This window comes from Staurois parvus, unplaced genomic scaffold, assembly GCF_062004578.1.
Source record: "Staurois parvus isolate SC_StPar_1 unplaced genomic scaffold, SC_StPar_1.0 ptg001011l, whole genome shotgun sequence".
In the NCBI taxonomy this organism is placed as follows: domain Eukaryota; kingdom Metazoa; phylum Chordata; class Amphibia; order Anura; family Ranidae; genus Staurois; species Staurois parvus.
In genome coordinates, this window is record NW_028318807.1 from 1,355,765 (window position 1) to 1,379,071 (window position 23,307).

Sequence of the window (23,307 nt, forward strand, 5' to 3'; positions counted from 1 at the left end):
CAATGGTAACAATGCAGATAATGTACAGATCCTAATGATACTATCAGTGATTGTTCCTCATCTACCTGATGATGGTGAGGGATGGTGTGACCTTCCTGTGTGGAATCCCGGGAATACAGAGGACGGGGACATCTCTCTGGTGGGTTCCCATGACTGGATCCATCTGTAGGAAACACACACACTGACTGAATCCATTGTTTCTATGTGTTTATCAGATGATGGGGGATCTAGGTGGATCCTCCGTACTGCTCTCTCCTTTACAATAAAGTCTCCTCTTACCCGGTGATGTGAGGGGCGGCTGATTGTCCATCATGACGTCCTTGTAGAGATCCTTGTGTCCTTCTAAATACTCCCACTCCTCCATGGAGAAATAGACAGTGACACCCTGACACCTTATAGGAACCTGACACACACAATGATACAGTCACCATCCAGACACATCCCTTGTCTGTTACTGGAGAATGTCCCAGAATTCCCGGCACCGCTCACCTCTCCTGTCAGCAGCTCAGTGATCTCTCTGGTGACTTCTAGAATCTTCTTCTTCTTTCTCTCTTCTATCAGGGAGGGAGGTGGAGGCAATGTGATGTCATATGATCTCCAGACTTCACAGGAGGAAAACTCTACATCTGAACACAAATAGTCACATCAAATGATATTCCCAGAATCCTCCTCACCTCCCCATTCAGGTCTCCATTTTATTAAAGCCCCACTTCAGGCTGAGGTATAATTCCCCCCCACAGGACCCCCACACTATGCAGGGTATAGGCTTGTTGCAGCATTCTGATGTCATTACATACAACGCAGGACCAACAGTCCCACTTTACATGTGAGGATACCAAGGGACCCCACATCCTAAGAGCATCAGAAAAAAGTCAGATGGAGGGACATTGGGGGAGGAGCTGTGAGGTCAGTGTGATGTCATAGGATTCTCTGTCTCTGGATGGAGCGACATTGGGGGAGGAGCTGTGAGGTCAGTGTGATGTCATAGGATTCTCTGACTCTGGATGGAGGGACATTGGGGGAGGAGCTGTGAGGTCAGTGTGATGTCATAGGATTCTCTGACTCTGGATGGAGGGACATTGGGGGAGGAGCTGTGAGGTCAGTGTGATGTCATAGGATTCTCTGACTCTGGATGGAGGGACATTGGGGGGAGGAGCTGTGAGGTCAGTGTGATGTCATAGGATTCTCTGACTCTGGATGGAGGGACATTGGGGGGAGGAGCTGTGAGGTCAGTGTGATGTCATAGGATTCTCTGACTCTGGATGGAGGGACATTGGGGGGAGGAGCTGTGAGGTCAGTGTGATGTCATAGAACATATAGACTCTGGATGGAGGGACATTTGGATGGGGAGATTTGAGGGGTCCTCTATATAAGACTCCCGTGCAAACCAAATCCTTGTTCCTGGGTGCGTCCTACCTCTCCTAAACTGAAGAGTGAACTTTGACCTTTACCATCCAGAAATCTGTCCGAAATCTGTGGAAGTAAGCTGTCATGTGATCAGGCGATGTGCGGAGGAACGGAGTGTAAATAGCAGACAATTGTCTCCAGAGCCCCTAATGGTGGGGATGGATTTGGCGGCGTGCTGGTGCCAAGTTTCCTCCCCCCAGGGTCACTGCAGGTGTGGAGAAAAGCTGTGTAAGAGGATATGGAGGAGAGATGAGGAGGAGATCCAGGAATCAGGAGAAAGGTCAGGGCAAGCAACAGACGAGCGCATCCAAGAGACCAAGCCGGGGTCACTACACAGAAAATCAATCCAAGGAAACAACAGGCAGGACGAGGAATAGCAAGAAGGAGCTGAGAGACAAATGAGAATATTGCTCAGCCAATGGGAGATGATCTCAGCATGACTTCCATCATGAAGGAGATGAGGGGGAGGGGAGGAATTCACTGAAGGTGACCATAGATCCATGGAAATTCAGCTGGTTCAGCAGGGATCGCTCACATTTCCATCCATGTGTGGCCACTGCTGAATAAAAGCCACTCCCCCAGCGGCTGCAGCCAATAGCTTCAGTGCTGATCTGTGTATTCTGAGAGCGGAGGAGTCCCCCCATTGTCAGAATACAAGAGTGCAGCGGGGAGGATTCCCCCCTCCACCTCCAATGTGTGGATGGGGGAATCACTTCAGTTTTTTCACTCATCCCGCTGGCTGAACGATAAAACTGAACCATGCAGGAAGACACAACAACAACAAGAACCTCTACTGCATGCTGGACAGACTGCAAGCAAACACCCTGGGAAACCTCTCTTACATACCTCCCACTCCGTGTACCTTTATATAATACACCCCTCTTCTCCTTTTCATATTACTATCCTCTGTTCCCAAATCTCATTTCTTTACCCCTCTGCTCCACCCCAAAACTTGTACATCTCCCCCTCATTGCTATCATCTCCCTACTACTGCTCTCTTCACCTCCCCAAAATGCCTCTTCCACTCCTCCTTCTCATTTTCCTCTCCTCCGTTCCCAAAATCCATTCACTATATCCCTCTGCTCCTCCTAAACATTTGTATATTGTGTCCTCACTGCTTCCTTCACCCCTCTATGGCACCCACCACCTCCTCCTAATACTCCACTCTCCCACTGACCCCAACACCTCCACTAGTAGTTTCTCACGCTCCTGCACATCCCGCTCCCATGCCACCTTTCTCACCCTTCTCCTCCTCCTATCCGCGGGGGACATCTCCCCAAATCCTGGCCCTCCACCACCTCCCTCCCTCACCCACACAACACCCTCCCGCCTCCATGTCCCGCCGCAACCCCCGCAACTTAGTATCTGTCCCCCTGCTCCCTAAAACCTCCCCCCCATTTTCATGTGCACTCCTGAACGCCCGATTGGTGTGCAACAAGCTTACTGCCATCCACGACCTCTTTGTTTCCCGCTCCCTCAACCTCCTAGCGATTATGGAAACCTGGATCCAGCCCACTGACTCTACCTCCCCTGCTGCACTCTCCTATAGAGGTCTCGCTGGACCCACTCACCCAGGCCTAACGGTCGTAAAGGTGGTGGGGTTGGTCTTCTCCTGTCACCGCAGAGCATCTTCCGAGTCCTCCCAAACCCCCCCTCCCTATCCTTCTCCTCCTTCAAGGCCCACTGCGTCCAACTATTCTCCCCAACCCCCCTGAAGATTGCTGTGATATACCGGCCTCCTGGATCCATACCCCGCTTCCTGGAGGACTTCTCCTCCTGGCTACCCTTCTTCCTCTCCTCTGAGCTACCCACCATCATCCTTGGGGATTTCAACATCCCCGTCAACCTCGACAACCCGGACACAGCCCGTCTCCTCCACCTAACCTCCTCCTTTGCACTTGCACAGTGCATACAATCCACCACCCACTCCAACGGTAATATCCTTGATCTTGTCTTCTCCAACCGCTGCGCTCCCCACAACCTCACTAACACCCCCTTCCCTCTCTCTGACCACAACCTGATTACCTTCTCTATCTCCTCGTCCTCCAACACCTACCCCTCCAAATGTCACAATACTACCAGCCATAACCTCCCTTAACCTTAACCCTGCCCCCCTCCACTCTGCAGCTGATCAACTCCACGACCGCATCCTCCCCCTGTCCTGCCCCGACTTGGCCATGACTGCCTACAACAATGCGCTGTCAACAGCCCTTGACTCACTAGCGCCTTCAACCACACGCAACATCAGACCCCGACCGCTCCAGCCCTGGCAGACTGATCACACCAAAACCCTCAAACGACACGGTCGTGCCCTGGAGCGACTATGGCACAAAACCAAATCCCAACAAGCCTTCACCCGCTACAAATCTGCCTCCCACACCTACACCTCCTCCCTCCACGCAGCCAAACAAGCCTACTTCCTGACCCACATCAAGGCCCTCTCCTCCAATCCTCGCCGACTCTTCTCCACCTTTAACTCTCTACTCTCGCCACCCCCACCTCCACCCAGCACCTCACTCACCACCCTTGAGATTGCCAATCACTTCAAAAACAAGATTGACACAATTCGCAAGGACATTGCCGCAACTCACACGCCCTCTCAACCCGTCCCCTCTCACACAGCTACCCCCTCATCCCCCCTCTCCCTCGACATAACCCACAGGGACTTCATCGCTGCTCAAACTCCCTCCAACCTCATTCCCCCTCACTCAGCTACCCCCTCATCACCCCTCTCCCACGGCCCCACCACTACTCTGACCTCCACCCCACCCTACATTCCTCATACTGAAGCCCCCCCCACACTCCGCACCTTTGACCTTACTACCATCGAGGAAGTCTCCAAGATCCTCTCTTATTCCCACCTCCCCACCTGCCCCCTCGACCCTATCCCCTCACAACTCCTACGACCTCCCTCCCCCAACATCCTACGCTCCCTCACCCACATCTTCAATCTCTCCCTCTCCTCCGGCACTTTCCCCTCCCCTCTGAAACATGCACACATCACCCCTATACTTAAAAAGCCCTCCCTGGACCCCAATGACCCGAACAACCTCAGACCCATCTCCCTGCTCCCATTTACATCTAAACTCCTCGAGCGCCTAGTCTACACCCGCCTAAGCTCTCACCTCAACGACAACAACCTCCTCGATCCCCTACAGTCTGGCTTCCGTCCCCTACACTCCACCGAAACTGCCTTACTCAAACTCTCCAACGACCTGCTAACCGCCAAAGCTAATGGCCACTATTCAGTGCTCCTACTCCTTGACCTCTCTGCGGCCTTCCACACAGTCGACCACCCCCTCCTCCTCAAAAAACTACACTCCCTCGGCCTCAGAGATTCTGCTCTCTTCTGGCTCTCATCCTACATGTCACAACACTCTTTCAGCGTTACCTATAATGCTACCACCTCCCTCTCACTCCCCCTCTCTGTTAGGGTCCCTCAAGGCTCTGTCCTTGGGCCCCTTCTCTTCTCCATCTACACCTCCTCCCTTGGCCAACTCATACACTCTCACGGCTTCAACTACCATCTCTATGCCGACGACACACAAATCTATCTCTCAACCCCCCACCTCACCCCCTCGGTCTCTGCCCGAATCACACACCTACTGAGCGACATATCAGACTGGATGTCGCTCCACTTCCTTAAACTGAACCTCTCCAAAACCGAGTTTCTTGTCTTCCCCCCAGCCCGGACACCACCCCCCACTGACTTCTCCATCATGTCCAACAACGACACCATCAAACCCGCCCCCCAGGCCAGAGTACTTGGTGTCATTCTGGACTCCAACCTATCCTTCCAGCCCCAAGTCCAATCTTTAACAAACTCATGCAGACTCCACCTCCGCAACATGCAGACTCCACCTCCGCAACATCGCCAAAATCCGCACGTTCCTAACCCCAGAAACCACTAAACAGCTCATCCACTCCCTCATCATATCACGACTCGACTACTGCAACTCCCTCCTCACTGGCCTGCCTCGCCGCTGGCTATCCACGCTTCAGTCCATCCTGAATACGGCTGCCAGACTCATTCACCTTTCCAACTGCTCCGTCTCCGCCACCCCCCTCTGCCAATCCCTCCACTGGCTTCCGATTGCGCAACGGATCAAATTCAAAATCCTAACACTGACGTACAAAGCCGTCCACCATACTGCCCCGAACTACATCACTGACCTAATATCCAAGTACCACCCAACACGCACACTCCGCTCCTCACAAGACCTCCTTCTCTCTAGTTCCCTGGTCTCCTCCTCCCATGCCCGCCTCCAGGACTTCTCCAGGGTGTCACCCATCCTCTGGAACTCCCTGCCCCAACCCATCAGATTATTACCTACTCTCCTCTCCTTTAGGCGCACCCTGAAAACCCATCTCTTCAGGGAAGCCTACCCCACCCCCTGCTATCCTGCCGACCTCCTCCACTCTTCCTACCACTCCATCCCCCACAGCTATCTCCTCCTGTACCACCATCCCCTCCCTCCTAGATTGTAAGCTCCAAGGAGCAGGGCCCTCAATCCCCTCATGTTTTGCATTGTATTGGTATTGTTCTGTCACATGTTCTGTCCCCCTCTGTAATGTACAGCGCTGAGCGAACTATTGGCGCTTTATAAATACTGTATAATAATAATAATGTAGGCCAGCTTTGTGAGCAAGATATATTATCATCAACTCCTCCCCCTGAAGGGGTTCATCTATATATTACCTCCTCTGCTGCTAGATCCAGGAATGTCAACTCTCTGCTTCCTCCTGATTTACCTCTCCCCTAAAATGTCCTGTCTGTATCTGACATCACTTCCTGTCTGTACCTGACATCACTTCCTGTCTGTTCTTGACATCACTTCCTGTCTGTACCTGACATCACTTCCTGTCTGTCTTCCATAGAGACTTCCTGTCTGGGTAGAAGTGAGATCCCCACCTTGTGGAGCTCAGAGGAACTGCAGCCTCGAGAAGCGTCTGGTAGTGTGACCCCGGCCTTGTGCTGGGTGTGTATGGACTGTAGATCCTTATAGAGGGGTCACCTCCACTCCCACCAAGGGGGACAGAAATATATGACTCCTCGGGGGAGGGGTTTTGGCTCCTTTGATTTTGCAGTAACATTGATTGCAGATTTAGTCCTGTAGAACATCTGGTATATGGATACAAAGCCCCCCAGCCCAGAGTAAAGGGTGGACATGGCTGGTGACCCCCAGATTTGGGCAATGATGTCATCACTATAAATGGATAAAACCCGCGCTATGTGTAACAACTCCAAACCTACAAAAACCTTCTAGCGGACTGCTGCTGTAACAAAGGGAAGGATTCCCTGTCATCTAGAAGAGCATTATGTGTCACAGCGCTGTCCTATTGTGTGTGCACAGAAATCATCACAAATACACTACAAATATGTGGAGTCATTCAGAGATAAAGAGCTCGGGGCTCCAAATCCTATTCTCTGCACATCCACTGCTTCCACTTTACACCCACTTCATTGGTCTTATGGGGTTTATCAATAAATGAAGGAAACTGAACCGTGTGCAAATCCATCCACAACATAAAGTGCTTTGTGCTCAAGATGCTGCTCCCTGCAGATCCACTGCTTCCACTTTACACCCACTTCATTCATCTCATCAGATTTGCTGCTATAGGAAATCATCTCAAATCCTGTGCAAATCCATGGAGACAGACAGTATTGTGTGCTCAGTATAGTGTTCTCTGCAAGTCCACCGCTTCCACTTTGCATCTACTTCAATCCACTTATTTTACTCCAAAAATCCACCAATCAGTGAAAAGTTGATAAGGTGTGGAAGTGCTCCGCCCTGCAAACTGTGTGGGCTGTAGTGTAGCCCCGCCTTCTTCCACCTCTTGTACACGGGATGGTGAGGGCGCCCCCTAGTAGTGCTTCCCCCTCACCACACCAATAGGACTCCCAGCTTTTCAGCTCCCAGAGTCACAAACATCCTTCACACTCTCCTCATCTCCGATGGTAAAGGAACCGGATCCTCCTCGCTCACTCCTGCAAGTCTGCTGCGGGTTCTGTCAGTCTCCCTCCTAGACTCCGCCTCCGACCACCATTCCAGCAGGAGCTCCGCCTCTAAATACACACTCAGGGAGGAGAGAAAGGGGAACCCGACATCTTGTGACACCTTTTATTACATGGAAATATGAAAATCAACAGGACTAATGCAATCACATTTACTGCAAAATCAGAGGAGCCAAAATCCCTCCCCTGAGCAGTCAGGCTGCAGGAGATCTGCTGAGACATAGAGAGGGAAATGGGTGCTAATAGGCTGCAGGAGATCCGCTGAGACATAGAGAGGGAAATGGGAGCTAATAGGCTGCAGGAGATCTGCTGAGACGTAGAGAGGGAAATGGGAACTAATAGGCTGCAGGAGATCCGCTGAAACATAGAGAGGGAAATGGGAGCTAATAGGCTGCAGGAGATCTGCTGAGACAATGAAATGTGTATGAAATGGATGGATGTGCAGACACTCCCAGAAGATGATGTCATTATGAGTGGATTGATATATATTTTTGCATTGTCCCCCCCAGAAGGATCAGGTTTGGCGGGATCGCTCTCATTAGCTATACATTTGTATTTTGTGTTCTGTGTTTGTAAGACTTTTCTATATGTAATAAGAGATGTTTGTTGAACAGTTGGTTACATAAGAGTTACATTTATTTCTTCTTCCTTTATTCAGTAATGTTTCATCTCCCGTAGTATCCCTGTAAGGTACATATTATACAGGAAGGGGGATTATGGGATGGATCTCGGGGCTGCAGTTCCTCTGATCTCCACAAGGTGCTGATCTCACCTATACTCACACAGGAAGTCTCTATGGAATACAGACAGGAAGTGATGTCAGGCACAGACAGGAAGTCTCTATGGAATACAGACAGGAAGTGATGTCAGGTACAGACAGGAAGTGATGTCCCGTACAGACAGGAAGCAGAGAGGAGACATTGGTGGAAGTGGCAGCAGAGGAGGTAAAAAGATGTTATGTTTTATTTACACCCAGTAACCCCCATCATGTCCGTCCTCTTCTTCCATAGTCACGTCCGTCCTCTTCCTCCATAGTCACATCCGTCCTCTTCCTCCATAGTCACGTCCGTCCTCCTCCTCCATAGTCACATCCATCCTCTTCCTCCATAGTCACGTCCGTCCTCTTCCTCCATATTCACATCCGTCCTCTTCCTCCATAGTCACGTCCGTCCTCCTCCTCCATAGTCACGTCCGTCCTCTTCCTCCATAGTCACGTCCGTCCTCTTCCTCCATAGTCATGTCCGTCCTCTTCCTCCATAGTCACTGTGACGTCTTTTATCTCCAGCAGATGATGATACACACATATATAGTGTGGGAACCCAGATGAACCCCTTCAGGGGCAGAACATCCCCCACTTCCGGGGCCGGAACATTCTCCTCATTGTGGAGATAAATTCTAGTAATATGGTCCTCTAAACAAACAGCACTGACAATAAATAGACAAGACAAGGACCATCCTGACCATACATGGCCTACAAAGGGCAATGATGACACTACACAGGCAGCCAATGGGCAATCATTACACTATGCAGCCAACACAATGATGGAGTGCCGGGGTCAGGAGTATGGAGCATAGAGCCCCTTACATTGCTGCTCAGGAGGAAGAAAACATTCCTTTGTAACAGAAAATGTATATAAATCTGAGGCTCTTTTAGGAATATCTGGGGTTTCAAAAATGAAAGGGGCTTTATAGCGATTAAAACATTTAATATGTGTAACATTGCGCTTTTTATCTCCTCCTCCCCTCCCCCGCCTGTCTCCAGCACCCGGGGACTAGCAGGGAGGGGAGACTCCTTGCAGTGTAATGAGAACCGATTGGCTGCTCCTCAGAAAAGGGGAGTGTCCTGTTTATCCTTTCTTCCTTTCACTCCCAGAGCTGTTTTTGCATTTTTTGCACGTCTAAAAAATTATTTTAGTCCTGAAGATGACACAAAACCCCCAAAATATCGATTTTCTGAAAGTAGAGACTTTAGAGAATATAATAGCGGTAGTTCTATATTTTATGTCACAAAATATTATCACAAAGTCTAGGAAATGCAAAATTTCAGTAAAAAATACACTTAAGTTAATTTCAGGGCACAAAAAGCAATAAATGACCCATTTATGTGTAAAAATATAAAAGCCGAGGTTGCAGCGAGTAAATAGATATCCAACATGTCAAACCTTAAGTTGTGTGTGCTGAAATGGTGACAACCTTTAGTCCCGGTATTATCTATAGGGGACACATTTATAGCCCCTTCTAGGTCATCAGTATAGAGTACGGAGGAGGTCTGCTCCTAGAATTATCCTCTCATTCTGGTGTGACCGGCGATATGTAACGTGTATCACAATCAATGTTATCACGTGTAGGCGCTCCAGCGTGTGCGCTTACGTTTGGGCGTGCATATATGTGGGGGTGGGGGGCCTCAAACATTTTTAAGGGAAGAAGTTATGTACTTGGGTGTAACTTTCATTCTTTACAATTAAAAAAAAAAACATTTTTACTTAAGGGGACAAAGTCCTCTATGAGAGGACTTTTGATGACAGGTTCTCTTTATTGGGACATCCAGGGTCTAAAAGACCCACAATGTCTCCCCTGTACTCCATTGGATGTAATGTAGTGCACATCGCACCGCATTACATTCTTTGTCGGCCTCGAGGGTAGGAAAATCTGTCATAACGTCACTTCTGGGTCAGGACAAGAAGGGAGTGAACGTGTCCGCTCTCCTCCGTTGTCACTTACCTGGTGTGAGAGGCCAATGGAGAGAGGGCTTCCCTTGCAGCTAAGTTCCAGACTCCCCTGAGAGTGGGACAGCAGGAGTCAGGACCAAAGTGGCACAGGTCACCTGTAGGAGTGCTTGTTGGTGGTCCACTCAGGAGCACAACTGATGCACTGAGATGCAGACAGGTGGCACCTGTGTGAGGTATGGAAGCCCTTCCGGGGAACAGAGGATTACTGGATAGCCGGTTCAAAGTCAAGGTTCCGTACCAGGTGGAGATCAGAACAGACATAGTCAGATGTGATAGCCAAGGTCATACACAGAGGAGCAAGAGAGAATATCCATTAGCCAAGCCGAGGTCAGGTCAGGGTTTAAGCAGAGAAGACAGGTCCAGGAGCAAGCCGAGTCAGTAACAGGAAATCACAGATCACAGTAGTACAGGAACAAGGTACTGGGGAGCCAGAGAGTAGTGCAGGGCTTCCTTATAAAGTCTATTTGCTGCCAAATTTGAGCCGATGTGAACTTCTGCGGCCATGCAAGGTACTGGCAGGGGTGTCAGGTCGCCTAACACCTCTGCCAAGGACAGAGCCCTGACAGTTCCCCCCCCCATAAAGGGCAGCCTCTGGATGCCTACTTGAGCCATCTTGTCTGGATATTTGGAGTAGAACTCCTGGAGAAGTCTGGGGGCATGTACAGTGGGGATCGAAAGTTTGGCCACCCCAGCTAACAATTTGTATTAATGTGCATAAAGAAGCCAAGGAAAGATGGAAAAATCTCCAAAAGGCATCAAATTACAGATTAGACATTCTTATAATATGTCAACGAAAGTTAGATTTTATTTCCATCATTTACACTTTCAAAATAACAGAAGACAAAAAAATGGCGTCTGCAAAAGTTTGGGCCCCCTGCAGAGTTAATATCTTGTACTGCCCCCTTTGGCAAGTATCACAGCTTGTAAACGCTTTTTGTAGCCAGCCAAGAGTCTTTCAATTCTTGTTTGAGGTATCTTTGCCCATTCTTCCTTACAAAAGTCTTTTAGTTCTTTGAGATTTCTGGGCTGTCTGTCACGCACGGCTCTTTTAAGGTCTATCCATAGATTTTCAATTATGTTGAGGTCAGGAGATTGTGAAGGCCATGGCAAAACCTTCAGTTTACGCCTCTTGATGTAATCCCCCGTGGATTTCGAGGTGTGTTTAGGATCATTATCCATTTGTAGAAGCCATCCTCTCTTTAACTTCAGCTTTTTCACAGATGGCATCAAGTTACCATCCAAAATTTGCTGAAATTTTATTGAATCCATTTTTCCTTCTACTCATGAGATGTTCCCTGTGCCACTGGCTGCAACACAACCCCAAAGCATGATTGATCCAACCCCATGCTTCACAGTTGGACAGAGGTTCTTTTCATTCAATTCTGTGCCCCTTCTTCTCCAAACGTACCTTTGCTCATTCCGGCCAAAAAGTTCCATTTTAACCTCATCGTTCCACAGAACTTGTTTCCAAAATGCATCAGGCTTGTCTATATGTTCATTTGCAAAGTTCAAACGATGATTTTTGTGGTGAGGACGTAGAAGAGGTTTTCTTCTGATGACTCTTCCATGAAGACCATATTTGTACAAGTATCTCTTTATAGTGGAATAGTGACCACAACTCCAGTGTCTGCCAGATCTTTCTGGAGGGATCGTGCAGTCAAACGTGGGTTTTGAATTGTTTTTCTCACAATCCTGCGAGCTGTTCTGTCTGATATTTTTCTTGGTCTTCCAGATCTTGCTTTAACTTCCACTGTTCCTGATGACTGCCATTTCTTAATTACATTCCGAACAGAGGATATTGACATCTGAAAACGCTTTGCTATCTTCTTATAGCCTTCTCCAGCTTTGTGAGTGTCAACTATTTTCAGTTTCAGTTTTCTAGACAACTGCTTAGAAGAACCCATGGTGCTGATTGTTGGGGCAAGGTCAGATGAGTCTGGGCATTTAAAACCTTTGAGATTGACATCACCTGGTCTTCCCAGACGATGATTGACAACAATCCATGACACTGGCAGGTCTCAGCTTTGCAAAGGGGGCAGTGCATGCTATAAATTCTGCAGGGTGCCCAAACTTTTGCAGACGCCATTTTTTTGTTTTCTGTTATTTTGAAAGTGTAAATGATGGAAATAAAATCTAACTTTTGTTGACATATTATAAGAATGTCTAATCTGTAATTTGATGCCTTTTGGAGATTTTTCCATCTTTGCTTGGCTTCTTTATGCACATTAATAAAATTTTTTAGCTGGGGTGCCCAAACTTTCGATCCCCACTGTATGTTGTCTTTTGGTTCCCAGGAGCTTTCTTCAGGAGAGTACCCCTTCCATTTGATCAAGTACTGGATCTGCCTTCCTCACTTCTTGCAGTCCAGGATTGATTCTATCTCATATTCTGCATCCTCCCCAACTGTTATTGGTGGCGGAGGAGGTTCCACTCTTCCCGGAAATGGATCATGAACTGCTGGCTTGAGCAGAAAAACATGGAAGACTGGGTGAATCCCATATGATTCGGGAAGAGATAGCTCATATGCCACTGGATTGATTACTTGTTTGATCCGAAAGGGCCCAATGTATCTTGGTCCCAACTTCCACGATGGGCAAGGAAGTTTTAGGTTGGCTGTTGATAACCAAGCCTGGTCTCCAACCTGCAGAGAAGGATTTCCCCTCCGTTTCTTGTCATAGTATCTTTTGTAGTCAGTTTGCAATCTTTGTACGGATTCCTGGAGAGCTCAATAGTTGTCCTGTATCCTGCTGATTCTGTCATGAACTGCAGGTACCGAGGTTTTGAGTATGGTATCCAGCAGGCAAGAAGGGTGGAATCCGTAATTGGCCCAAAATTGTGACTGATTCGTAGCGAAATGGACGGAATTATTGTATGCAAATTATGCTAATGGGAGTAGAGATGTCCAATCATCCTGGGAAAAGGCGGAGAAACATTGTAGATATTGTTCCAACGTTTGGTTAGTTTGTTCAGTTTGTTTGCCCATTACTTTGAGGGTGGTAGGCCAATGATAGGCAGAGTTCAACTTTCAGAGTTTTACATAAGGCTCTCCAGAACCTGGAGGTAAATTGAACCCCTCGGTCAAACACGATATTGCTGGGCAGTTCGTGTAGCTTAACGATTTCCTTAATAAAGATATGTGCCGTCTCAGGCACCAAAGGAGTTCCTATCATTGGCAGAAAAGGGGTCATCTTGGATAGCCAATATATCACTACTAGGATGGTAGCAAACCCCTCAGAAGATGGCAAGTCTACAATAAAGTCCATTGCGATCATTTCCCAGGGATGATTAGGAATGGATAGGGGCCTCAGCAACCCCCATGCCTTGGCTTTGTCTCCCTTGCTACGTAGACATACTGTGCAGGATTTTACATAGGTTCTGCAGTCCTGACTTAAGTTGGGCCACCAAAACGATTGCTGGATCAGATCCATTTTTTTTGGGCTCCAAAGTGACCAGCCAGTTGATGGTCATGGAATGTCTTGAAAACTTGGGATCTTACCTCATGGGGTGCAAAGATCTTATCCTGGTACCACAGAAAGCCATCCTGCCTTCTTAACAAGTTCTGCTCAGGTTCGGCGCACCATGCAGATGCCTGTTCAATCAAAAGCTTCAGACTGGGCTGGATCAACAAAAAATGTTGGGCCGACAGTATGGTATCAGGAGGCGGTAGGTGATGTGAAAATTGAACCTGGAGAAATATAGGGTCCATCTAGCTTGCCGTAATCTTAGGCTCTTGGCAGATCTTAAATATTCTAGATAATTATGATTTGTGAAGATCATGATTGGGTGACTAGCTCCTTCCAAAAGGTACCTCCATTCTTTGAATTCCATTTTGATCGCCAAACGTTCCCTGTTGCCTACGTTGTAGTGCCTTTCAGCTTGGCTTAGTTTATTAAAGCAAAAAGCTACCGGATGGAGCAGAGCTTTTGGGCCTTGGCTCCTGTAGCCACCTCTGATGCGTCCACCTCCAGGATGAAGGGAAGTGTTGGCTCTGGGTGTTGTAATACAGGAGCAGAAGTGAACTGCTTTTTTAGCTGCTCAAAGGCTGTCTGTGCTTCCTGGCTCCAGAGAAAACTTGCATGCTGGCGAGTGAGTTGGGTAATGGGGGCTATAATGGTTGAGAAGCCCTTGATCAACTTCCGATAAATGTTGGCAAAGCCCACAAATCTTTGGACCACTTTTTTGTCACTAGGTGCAAGCCAATCCAATATGGCTTAGATTTTCTGAGGATCCATAGAGATTCCTTCAGTAGAGATTATGAGCCCAAGGACCTGGATGGACTGCTTCTCAAATTCACACTTTCCCGCCTTAGCATACAGACCATGCATCCTTAGTGTAGTCAGTACACTTTTAACATGGTCTCAGTGGAGTTCCAATGAGTTGGAGAAAATCAGGATATCGTCCAGGTAGGCGATCAAGAAGAGATTGAGGTATTCCCTGAAGATATCATCCACAAAGTGTTGGAATGTTGCAGGGGTGTTGCACAATCCAAACGACATCACTAGGTACTCAAAGTGCCCAAAGCGTGTTCTGAAACTGGTCTTCCACCCATTGCCCTCCCTAATCTGGCTAAATTGTAGGCTCCTCGTGAATCTAGCTTGCTGAACACTCGGGCTGTCCAAAACCTCTGAAATGACTCAGGAACAAGAGGGAGTGGGTACCAATTTTTAATGGTGGTCTTGTTGAGTTTCCTATAATCGGTACAGGGACGGAGAGACTGGTCCTTTTTTTCAATGAAAAAAATACCTGCCCTGGCAGGTGAGGAAGAGGGACGGATGAATCCTGGCAAGGTTCTCGTCAATATATTGTTGGAGAGCTTTCAGTTCTATTTCGGATAGTGGGAGGCTTTGCCCAAAGGGTATTTCTGCCCCTGGAAGCTGCTCAATAGGGCTATCATGTGATCGATGAGATGGTAAAGCGTCAGCTTTCCCTTTATCAAATACATCAAGGAAATGGTGGTAGGCAGGGGGAACAGATTGACTGGCATCTGATGTAGGCTGAACTGAGAGGTACACAGGGAAATTGGTGAGTGTGTGAGTGCCGCAGTGCTGAAGGCAGTAATTTGATGTGGAGGTGACTTCTTTCTTGAGCCAGTTGATTTAAGGATTGTGAGCTTGCAACCAAGGTATTTCTAGGATGGCTGGAAACATGGGAGGTCTCAGGACGTCGAAGCGGATGAATTCCTGATGGACAGAGTCAGTTGTGGCTAGGATGGGAATGGTTTCTTGGGTAATGGGTGATGAGCTAGGATTGGTGCCATCTGCTAGGAGTACATCAAGCCTTTGTGTTTTAGGACAAAGAGGAATACCTAGGTTCTGGGCAAGGTGGATGTCCAAGAAACAACTACAGGCTCCCGAATCAATGATTGCCCGCAACTTGACTACCTTTCCAGCCACCTGTAATGACATGGGTAGAATGACATGGGTGGTTAAGGTTCTGGATAAGTGGATATATGAAGGATGAGGCTGGCTGGACTTACTTGGTCGCACTGGGCAGTTGTGTAAGAAATGGCCCATGGCCCCATGACATAAATGTAAGATTCAAGTAGTTGAGATGTGATCAGTAGAAATATGTCATTATATATTTAGTTTCAGTCCATGTTATTAAAGATAAGTGTTCAGGATTCAGTCAGAGACATATGTTCACCAATTAGCATCTGAAAGGACAGAGCAGCTCAAAAGCTAGAGGTGACACCTAGATGTCAATAAAACGTTGTCACCTATGTAGCCAGAGATTGCCACCTTCTTGAAAACTAAAAGAAGAGCTCCAGCCATTTTGGCTTTGGGAAAAAGCAGGAGACCAGGAGAGGGCTCCGCTTTGTCTGCTAGCTATGATTTATATCCACAGATCAGAGGAATATATTTAATCTCTCATAAAAGATTCAATATTAGTTCCAGAGAGATGAAAATACTTTCTTCTGATTGGACACACTGTAAGCTACATCTGCATGTAAAACTGTATTTGTAGCCTCTGTAGAATCCCAGAGAAACACAGAAAACAGTTATATGGTGCCTGATTGCAACAGCTGAACAGATTGGTACTGTCACGATCGGATTGATGCGCTGGTGTTGGAAATTCTATCCCTGACTTGGTGATTCAAACCATTCCTGGTCCAATTGACTTTAGGCACTTCAGTACCTCGAATGTCCTGTGGGCTGGTACAGGAACACCCCCCAAGGTTGATTGGCCAAGGGCTAATGTCCAGCCTACGTCCATATTTCCATAAATTGAGGACCCTGAGATATGGATGGGGTGACTCGTACGGAGCCGGTTCTATTTGACTGGTGAATTGCAGACTTTCTCTGACTTGCTTCATTCACAGGATAACTCTTGGTAAAAGTTTTATTTCTGTTTTTATTCCCTTTAATGTTATAGTGAATAGCCAATTGTGTGTCTTTTTGTATGTTCTGTATTATTTGAAACTTTTTATACTTTGTACATATTTTATGCACTGCCCACTTTTGGGATATTAAATCATAAAATTAATAAGTGACTTCTGGGTACTTAAGCTCCGGCTCATATCTCCAGAGAGATTATTGTATTACAGTGTCTATATATGCTCGGTTTAAGTTCATTGCCAATCTGTATGCAATTGCACTGTGTGTGGGCAAGTGCGTGCGGTGTGGATCTGTGACAGCCCCGCAGTAAAGGCATAGGTTGCCTTGCCGTCTGCGTAATCTTTCCACTGGAGTTAAGGCAGGTCGGAGAAGGCCAATTAGCATGGGTTCTACTTCAGGATTTCCGATAGGCAGAGAAATAGGGACAGAATCCACTGGTCTTGGAACCCTTGGCAGAACCCTTGGCAAAAGGTCTGGGTACGTTTAGAACATCTCTCCCGTAGCTGTCAATCCAATTGGGTAGCGAGTTGAATAAGGTTCTCCAAGGAGGAGGGAGCCTCCACCCTAGCTAATTCATCCTTGAGGGACTCAGACAGACCTAGATGGAACTGGTATTTTAGGGCTGCGTCATTCCACCCGGTATTGGTGGACCATTTGCGGAATTTCACAATGTAGTCCTCCACATGCCGTCGGCCTTGTTGTAGAGCATGAAGGGCGGATTCAGCAGTAGAGGTCTTCTGGGGGTCATCATAAAGAGCTGCCATGGTTTCAAAGAATGTGATCACTGACTTCAGCGCTGGGTCCTTTTGTTCCAGTAAGCTGTGTGCCCTTGAGGTTTGTCAGATAGGAGAGAAATGATGAACCCCACTTTAACTGCCGCAAGTGAGAAGGTCCTGGGTTGCAGTGCAAAATACAACTCACAAGCATTCTTGAAGGCTCAGAATTTACATTGGTCCCCAGCAAGCATTCCAGAATGGTAACTCTAGGTAGTACCAAAGTGGGTGTAACAGTGGAAGGCGAACTGGCTGGTGCCACTGTAGGGATAGGACTAGGCAATGGATTCTGGTCTGCAGAAGGTGCAGTGGTAGTGAGTAAATGAAGATGTCCCTCCAGCTGAAAATATCCCTCCTGCAGATCCATGACCACTTGCGTAAGTACCGTCATCTGTTGTCACAGGGCCTCTAATGCGGAAGCACCTCTCTCGGCCTCAGACATAATGGCTGGTTGATACTATCACGTACCTGGTGAGAGACGCCAATGGAGAGAGGGCTTCCCTTATGGCTAAGTTCCAGACTCCCCTGAGAGTGGGACAGCAGGAGTCAGGACCAAAGTGGCATAGGTCACCTGTAGGAGTGCTTGTTGGTGGTCCACCCAGGAGCACAGCTGATGCACTGAGATGAGGTCTGCAGACAGGTGGCACCTGTGCGAGGTATGCAAGCCCTTCCGGGGAACAGGATTACTGGATAGCCGGTTTAAAGCCAAGATCCAGTACCGGGTGGAGATCAGAAGAGACATAGTCAGATGGGATAGCTGAGGTCATACACAGAGGAGCAAGAGAGAATATCCGTTAGCCCAGCTGAAGTCATACACAGAAGAGAAAGAGAAAATATCTGTTAGCCAGCCGAGGTCAGGTCAGGTCAGGGTTTAAGCAGAGAAGACAGGTCCAGGAGCAAGCCAAGTCAGTAACAGGAAATCACAGTTCACAGTGGAACAGGAACAAGGTACTGGGGAGCCAGAGATCAATCAGAACCTGAGAGTAGTGCAGGGTTTCCTTATAAAGGCCGTTTGCCACCAAATTTGAGCCAATGTGAACTTCTGCGGCCATGCAAGGTATTGGCAGGGGTGCCAGGTCTCTTAACACCTCTGCTGAGGACAGAGCCCTGACATCTGTCCCCTCTACCCTCCGGCACCTGCTGAACTGCACCCACAAATGGGCAAGCAGAGCCGGGGAAGCATAGTAGGTACAGGAGAGGATCACACACACGGGGTGGCAGAGGCTGGCACCTGAAAGGAGAGCCCTGTGGCTTGCCCTCAGCAGGGATAAAGAATAAAAACAATACTTGCCCGGCACCCAGAACTACATGTCCCGGGCGTCGGGTGATGTAAAGTGACCATCCCTGCATGATGAGCCGACATTGACCTCACAGCACTGCCTCAGAGCAAACTAGTCATAGGAAGGATCAGATTTATCATTCCTTGTCTGCAGATCTAAAACTCATCAAAACCAGTTCAGAGACCAAACAAACCCAACAGAGAAAAGGGTCCTCGGACCTCAAAACTGTAGTAAACACTAAACAGTCCAAACTAAATGTCTTCCCATGGGGGGAGTAGTTCTTCAATGTCCAGCAACCCTCCTATTCCCCCCTCACATCCACATCCTATTATTGTGTGACCAATACCATCCAAATCATTCTTACTTTCATTTCCCAAAGTTATCCGTCTACAAGGAGACCTGTATAGATCACATGATGGCACCAATGAGGATGGAGGAGGACCGGAGTCACATGACTGAGAAGATACTAAACCTCACCCTGGAGATCATCTACCTGCTGACCGGAGAGGTGAGGAGGATTCTGGGAGGTCACATGACATCACTCTTATCTCTATTAATAAAACATAGACCTGACCGGAGAGGTGAGGAGGATTCTGGGAGGTCACATGACATCACTCTTATCTCTATTAATAAAACACAGACCTGACCGGAGAGGTGAGGAGGATTCTGGGAGGTCACATGACATCACTCTTATCTCTATTAATAAAAAACAGACCTGACCGGAGAGGTGAGGAGGATTCTGGGAGGTCACATGACATCACTCTTATCTCTATTAATAAAACAGACCTGACCGGAGAGGTGAGGAGGATTCTGGGAGTCTAACATGATATTCCTATTGGTTCCTCAATACAGAGATTTCCTCTTCTGAAGTCAGGTGATCATATGACCATCACAGTGCCTCCATGTGACTCCCTAAACCCTGAGAGACACAACATGCAGAAGATTCTAGAAGTCACCAAGAAGATGATGGAGCTGCTGACAGGAGAGGTGAGCGTAGCTGGGAAAACTGGGACATTATCCAATCACTGATAGTATCATTAGGATCTGTACATTATCTGCATTGTTACCATTGAAAGGATTTGTGTTATGCATTCAGAGTGGAATCCTCGGGGATGAGAATATTGTTAAAGAGGAGGATGAGGAGTATGGAGTGATGAAGGAGTTTTCAGAAGGACACAAGGATATGATGGAGCCACCTAATACCAGGAACCCACCAGAGAGATGTCCCCGTCCTCTGTATTCCCCGGATTCCAAACAGGAAGATCACACCATCCCTCCTCATTACAAGGTTGGTTGTACAGAACATCTTGAACATGGATTTGAGGAGATAATATGTGGATTTTTCATGTTAGCTTATATTTATATATTATGAGAAATTTCGAATTTTCATGATTTAGAATGGAGATCCAATCGATATAGAATTTGAGGTGAAAGCAGAAGAAGAAGAGGCGTATGTGAGGGATGATCAGCAGTCTATGGAGGAGGATGGAATAACGGGGACATTTATAGAGGAGGACACTCCTACAGAGATCAGCACAGGTGGGTCATGAACACTAAATCCATTCCTCCACCCATACTGCTCACTGATTGGTCCAGAGTAGGGCGGGGACTGGGTGATATCAGCCTGTAATCCCCTGGTCACTTTCCTGAGCTGTGTTCCCCGTCCTGTATTCCTGGATTTCTCTCGGATAATCTTCCTTCTCTGTGCTGCAGACACAATTTATGTATCTAGACTGGATTTATGGAGGTTCTGGGGTTCAGCTGGCAGAAAAATGTTCATTTTCACCCTAGACAATCCTAGACCTAGGCCCGTAGGGCATGTTCTTTTGATCTTTTGCACAATGTCCAAGTCTAGTAAGATCTCTGACAGAACATTTCTCCCAGGCTGTGCCGGGTGGAGGGATATGTCTGTAGTGTCTCAGACCCAAGTCACTGAGTGCAGTCTCAGGAGATGGGAGGCATCGGTGTGGGATCTCTGCAACTTGTCTTGTGTAGACATTTAAAGTGGTTGTAAACCCTCCTGTAATCCCCTCATCACTGTCCCTCCTATAAAAGACAGCTCTGGTTGTTTCCTCACTCTCTGACTAAGGTCCATGAATAAAGAAATGACCTGGTAGGAGATCAGAGGAGCCATTTCCTAGTTCCCTTGAGGGTGGAATTGTAAGCTCCTCAGAGACCAAGCTGCCTGATGTGGGCGGAGTCCTGGTTTGGGGGAACCAATCAGCTCCTGTCTAGTAATCCTCTTTGCCTTTGTATTTTAGTCCATGGCCGGGAGATGAGGAAAACCTCCGAGGATTGTCTCACTTTGTCTCCAGACTGGAAAGTAGAAGATGAGGACATCACACAGTTTAGTCCAGGAGAAAACCCGGCTCCCTCCAATGTCCATCAGGCACCACCCAGTGTAGATGGACCATCGAATTCCTCGTATACTGAGGAACCTCAGACTGTGCGGTACTGGGCCGGCTTTCCAACAGCAAAGAGCTTCTCCTGTACTGAGTGTGGGAAGAGGTTCCATTCTAAATCCAATCTTAATGCGCATGAAAGATCTCACACGGGGGAGAAGCCGTATTCTTGTCCTGAGTGCGGGAAATGTTTTTCACAGAAATCCAGTCTTAACAAACATCAGAGATCTCACAAAAGGGAGAAGCCGTATTCCTGTCCTGAGTGCGGGAAATGTTTTTCAAGGAAGTCCCATCTTTACACACATCAGAGATCTCACACGGGGGAGAAGCCGTATTCCTGTCTTGAGTGCGGGAAATGTTTTTCACAGATGTCCAATCTTTATAGACATCAGCGTTTTCATACAGGTGAGAAGCCATATTCCTGTCCTGAGTGCGGGAAGTATTTCTGTTCTAAATCCAATCTTAATGTGCATAAAAGATCTCACACGGGGGAGAAGCCATATTCTTGTACTGAGTGCAGTAAATGTTTTTCACAGATGTATCAACTTTATAAACATCAGAGATCTCACATGGGGGAGAAGCTATATTCCTGTCCAGAGTGTGGGAAATTTTTTTCAGACAAGTCCAGTCTTCACACACATCAGAAATCTCACACAAAGGAGAAGTCATATTCCTGTCCTGAGTGTGGGAAATGTTTTTCACAGATGTCCAGTCTGCACACACATCAGAGATCTCACACGGGGGAGAAACCATATTCCTGTCCTGAATGCGGGAAATGTTTTTCAATGAAGTTCAGTCTTCACATACATCAGAGATCTCACACAGGGGAGAAGCCGTATTCCTGTCCTGAGTGTGGGAAATGTTTTTCAGAGAAGTCCAGTCTGCACAAACATCAGAGATCTCACACAGGGGAGAAGCCATATTCCTGTCCTGAGTGTGAGAAATGTTTTTCAGAGAAGTCCAGTCTGCTCAAACATCGGAGATCTCACACAGGGGAGAAGCCATATTCCTGTCCTGAGTGCAGGAAATGTTTTTCATGGAGGTCCAATCTCTCCAAACATCAGAGATCTCACACAGGGGAGTAATCACTTTCCTGTCTTGAATGAGGGAAATGTTCCTCACTGAAGTCCTGTCTTCCTGTACATCAGGGGTCACACACAACCCTGGAAATGTATTAGAGCCTTGAGTGTGGGAAATGTCTTCTAGATGAATGTTGCTGGACAACCCAGCTCTCATGTGGGGAAGAAGCACACTTTGATATACACGTCAGATACAGGTAAAACTCGAAAAATTAGAATATCGTGCAAAAGTTCATTTATGTCAGTAATGCAACAAAGGTGAAACTAATATATGAGACTCATTACATGCAAAGCAAGATAGTTCAAGCCGTGATTTGTCATCATTGTGATGATTATGGCTTACAGCTCATGAAAACCCCAAATCCACAATCTCAGAAAATGAGAATCTTGTGAAAAGGTGGGATAATCTCGGCTCAAAGTGTCCCACGCTAATCAGCTCATTCAGCCATAACACCTGCAAAGGGTTCCTGAGCCTTTAAATGGTCTCTCAGTCTGGTTCAGTAGGAATCCCAATCATGGGAAAGACTGCTGACCTGACACCATCACTGACACCCTCCATAAGGAGGGAAAGCCTCAAAAGGTAATTGCAGAAGAAGTTGAATGTTCCCAAAGTGCTGTATCAAAGCACATTAATAGAAAGTTATGTGGAAGGGAAAAGTGTGGAAGAAAAAGGTGCACAAGCAGCAGGGATGACCGCAGCCTGGAGAGGATTGTCAGGAAATGACCATTCAAAAGTGTTGGGGACTTTCACAAGGAGTGGACTGAGGCTGGAGTCAGTGCATCAAGAGCCCCCACACACAGACGGATCCTGGACATGGGCTTCAAATGTCATATTCCTCTTGTCAAGCCGCTCCTGAACAACAAGCAACGTCAGAAGCGTCTTACCTGGGCTAAAGAAAAACAGACCTGGTCTGCTGCTCAGTGGTCCAAAGTCCTCTTTTCTGATGAGAGCAACTTTTGCATCTCATTTGGAAACCAAGAACCCCGAGTATGGAGGAAGAATGGAGAGGCCCAAGGACTCCGAATATGGAGGAAGAATGGAGAGGCCCAAGGACCCCGAGTATGGAGGAAGAATGGAGAGGCCCAAGGACCCCGAGTATGGAGGAGGAATGGAGAGGCCCAAGGACCCCGAGTATGGAGGAGGAATGGAGAGGCACAAGGACCCCGAGTATGGAGGAAGAATGGAGAGGCCCAAGGACCCCGAGTATGGAGGAAGAATGGAGAGGCCCAAGGACCCCGAGTATGGAGGAGGAATGGAGAGGCACAAGGACCCCGAGTATGGAGGA

At 47.6% G+C, this 23,307-nt stretch overlaps 1 protein-coding gene across 1 annotated transcript; it reads left to right on the top strand.

Moving 5' to 3' along the window:
• Window positions 1-19,421: 19,421 nt before the first annotated feature.
• On the top strand, window positions 19,422-20,140 carry LOC149441244 (uncharacterized). The gene is made up of 3 exons (XM_089657597.1): window positions 19,422-19,527; window positions 19,637-19,828; window positions 19,938-20,140. The coding sequence occupies exons 1-3, from the start codon at window positions 19,423-19,425 to the stop codon at window positions 20,088-20,090; spliced, it is 450 nt and encodes a 149-aa protein (XP_089513723.1). The 5' UTR covers window position 19,422; the 3' UTR covers window positions 20,091-20,140.
• Window positions 20,141-23,307: the final 3,167 nt, after the last annotated feature.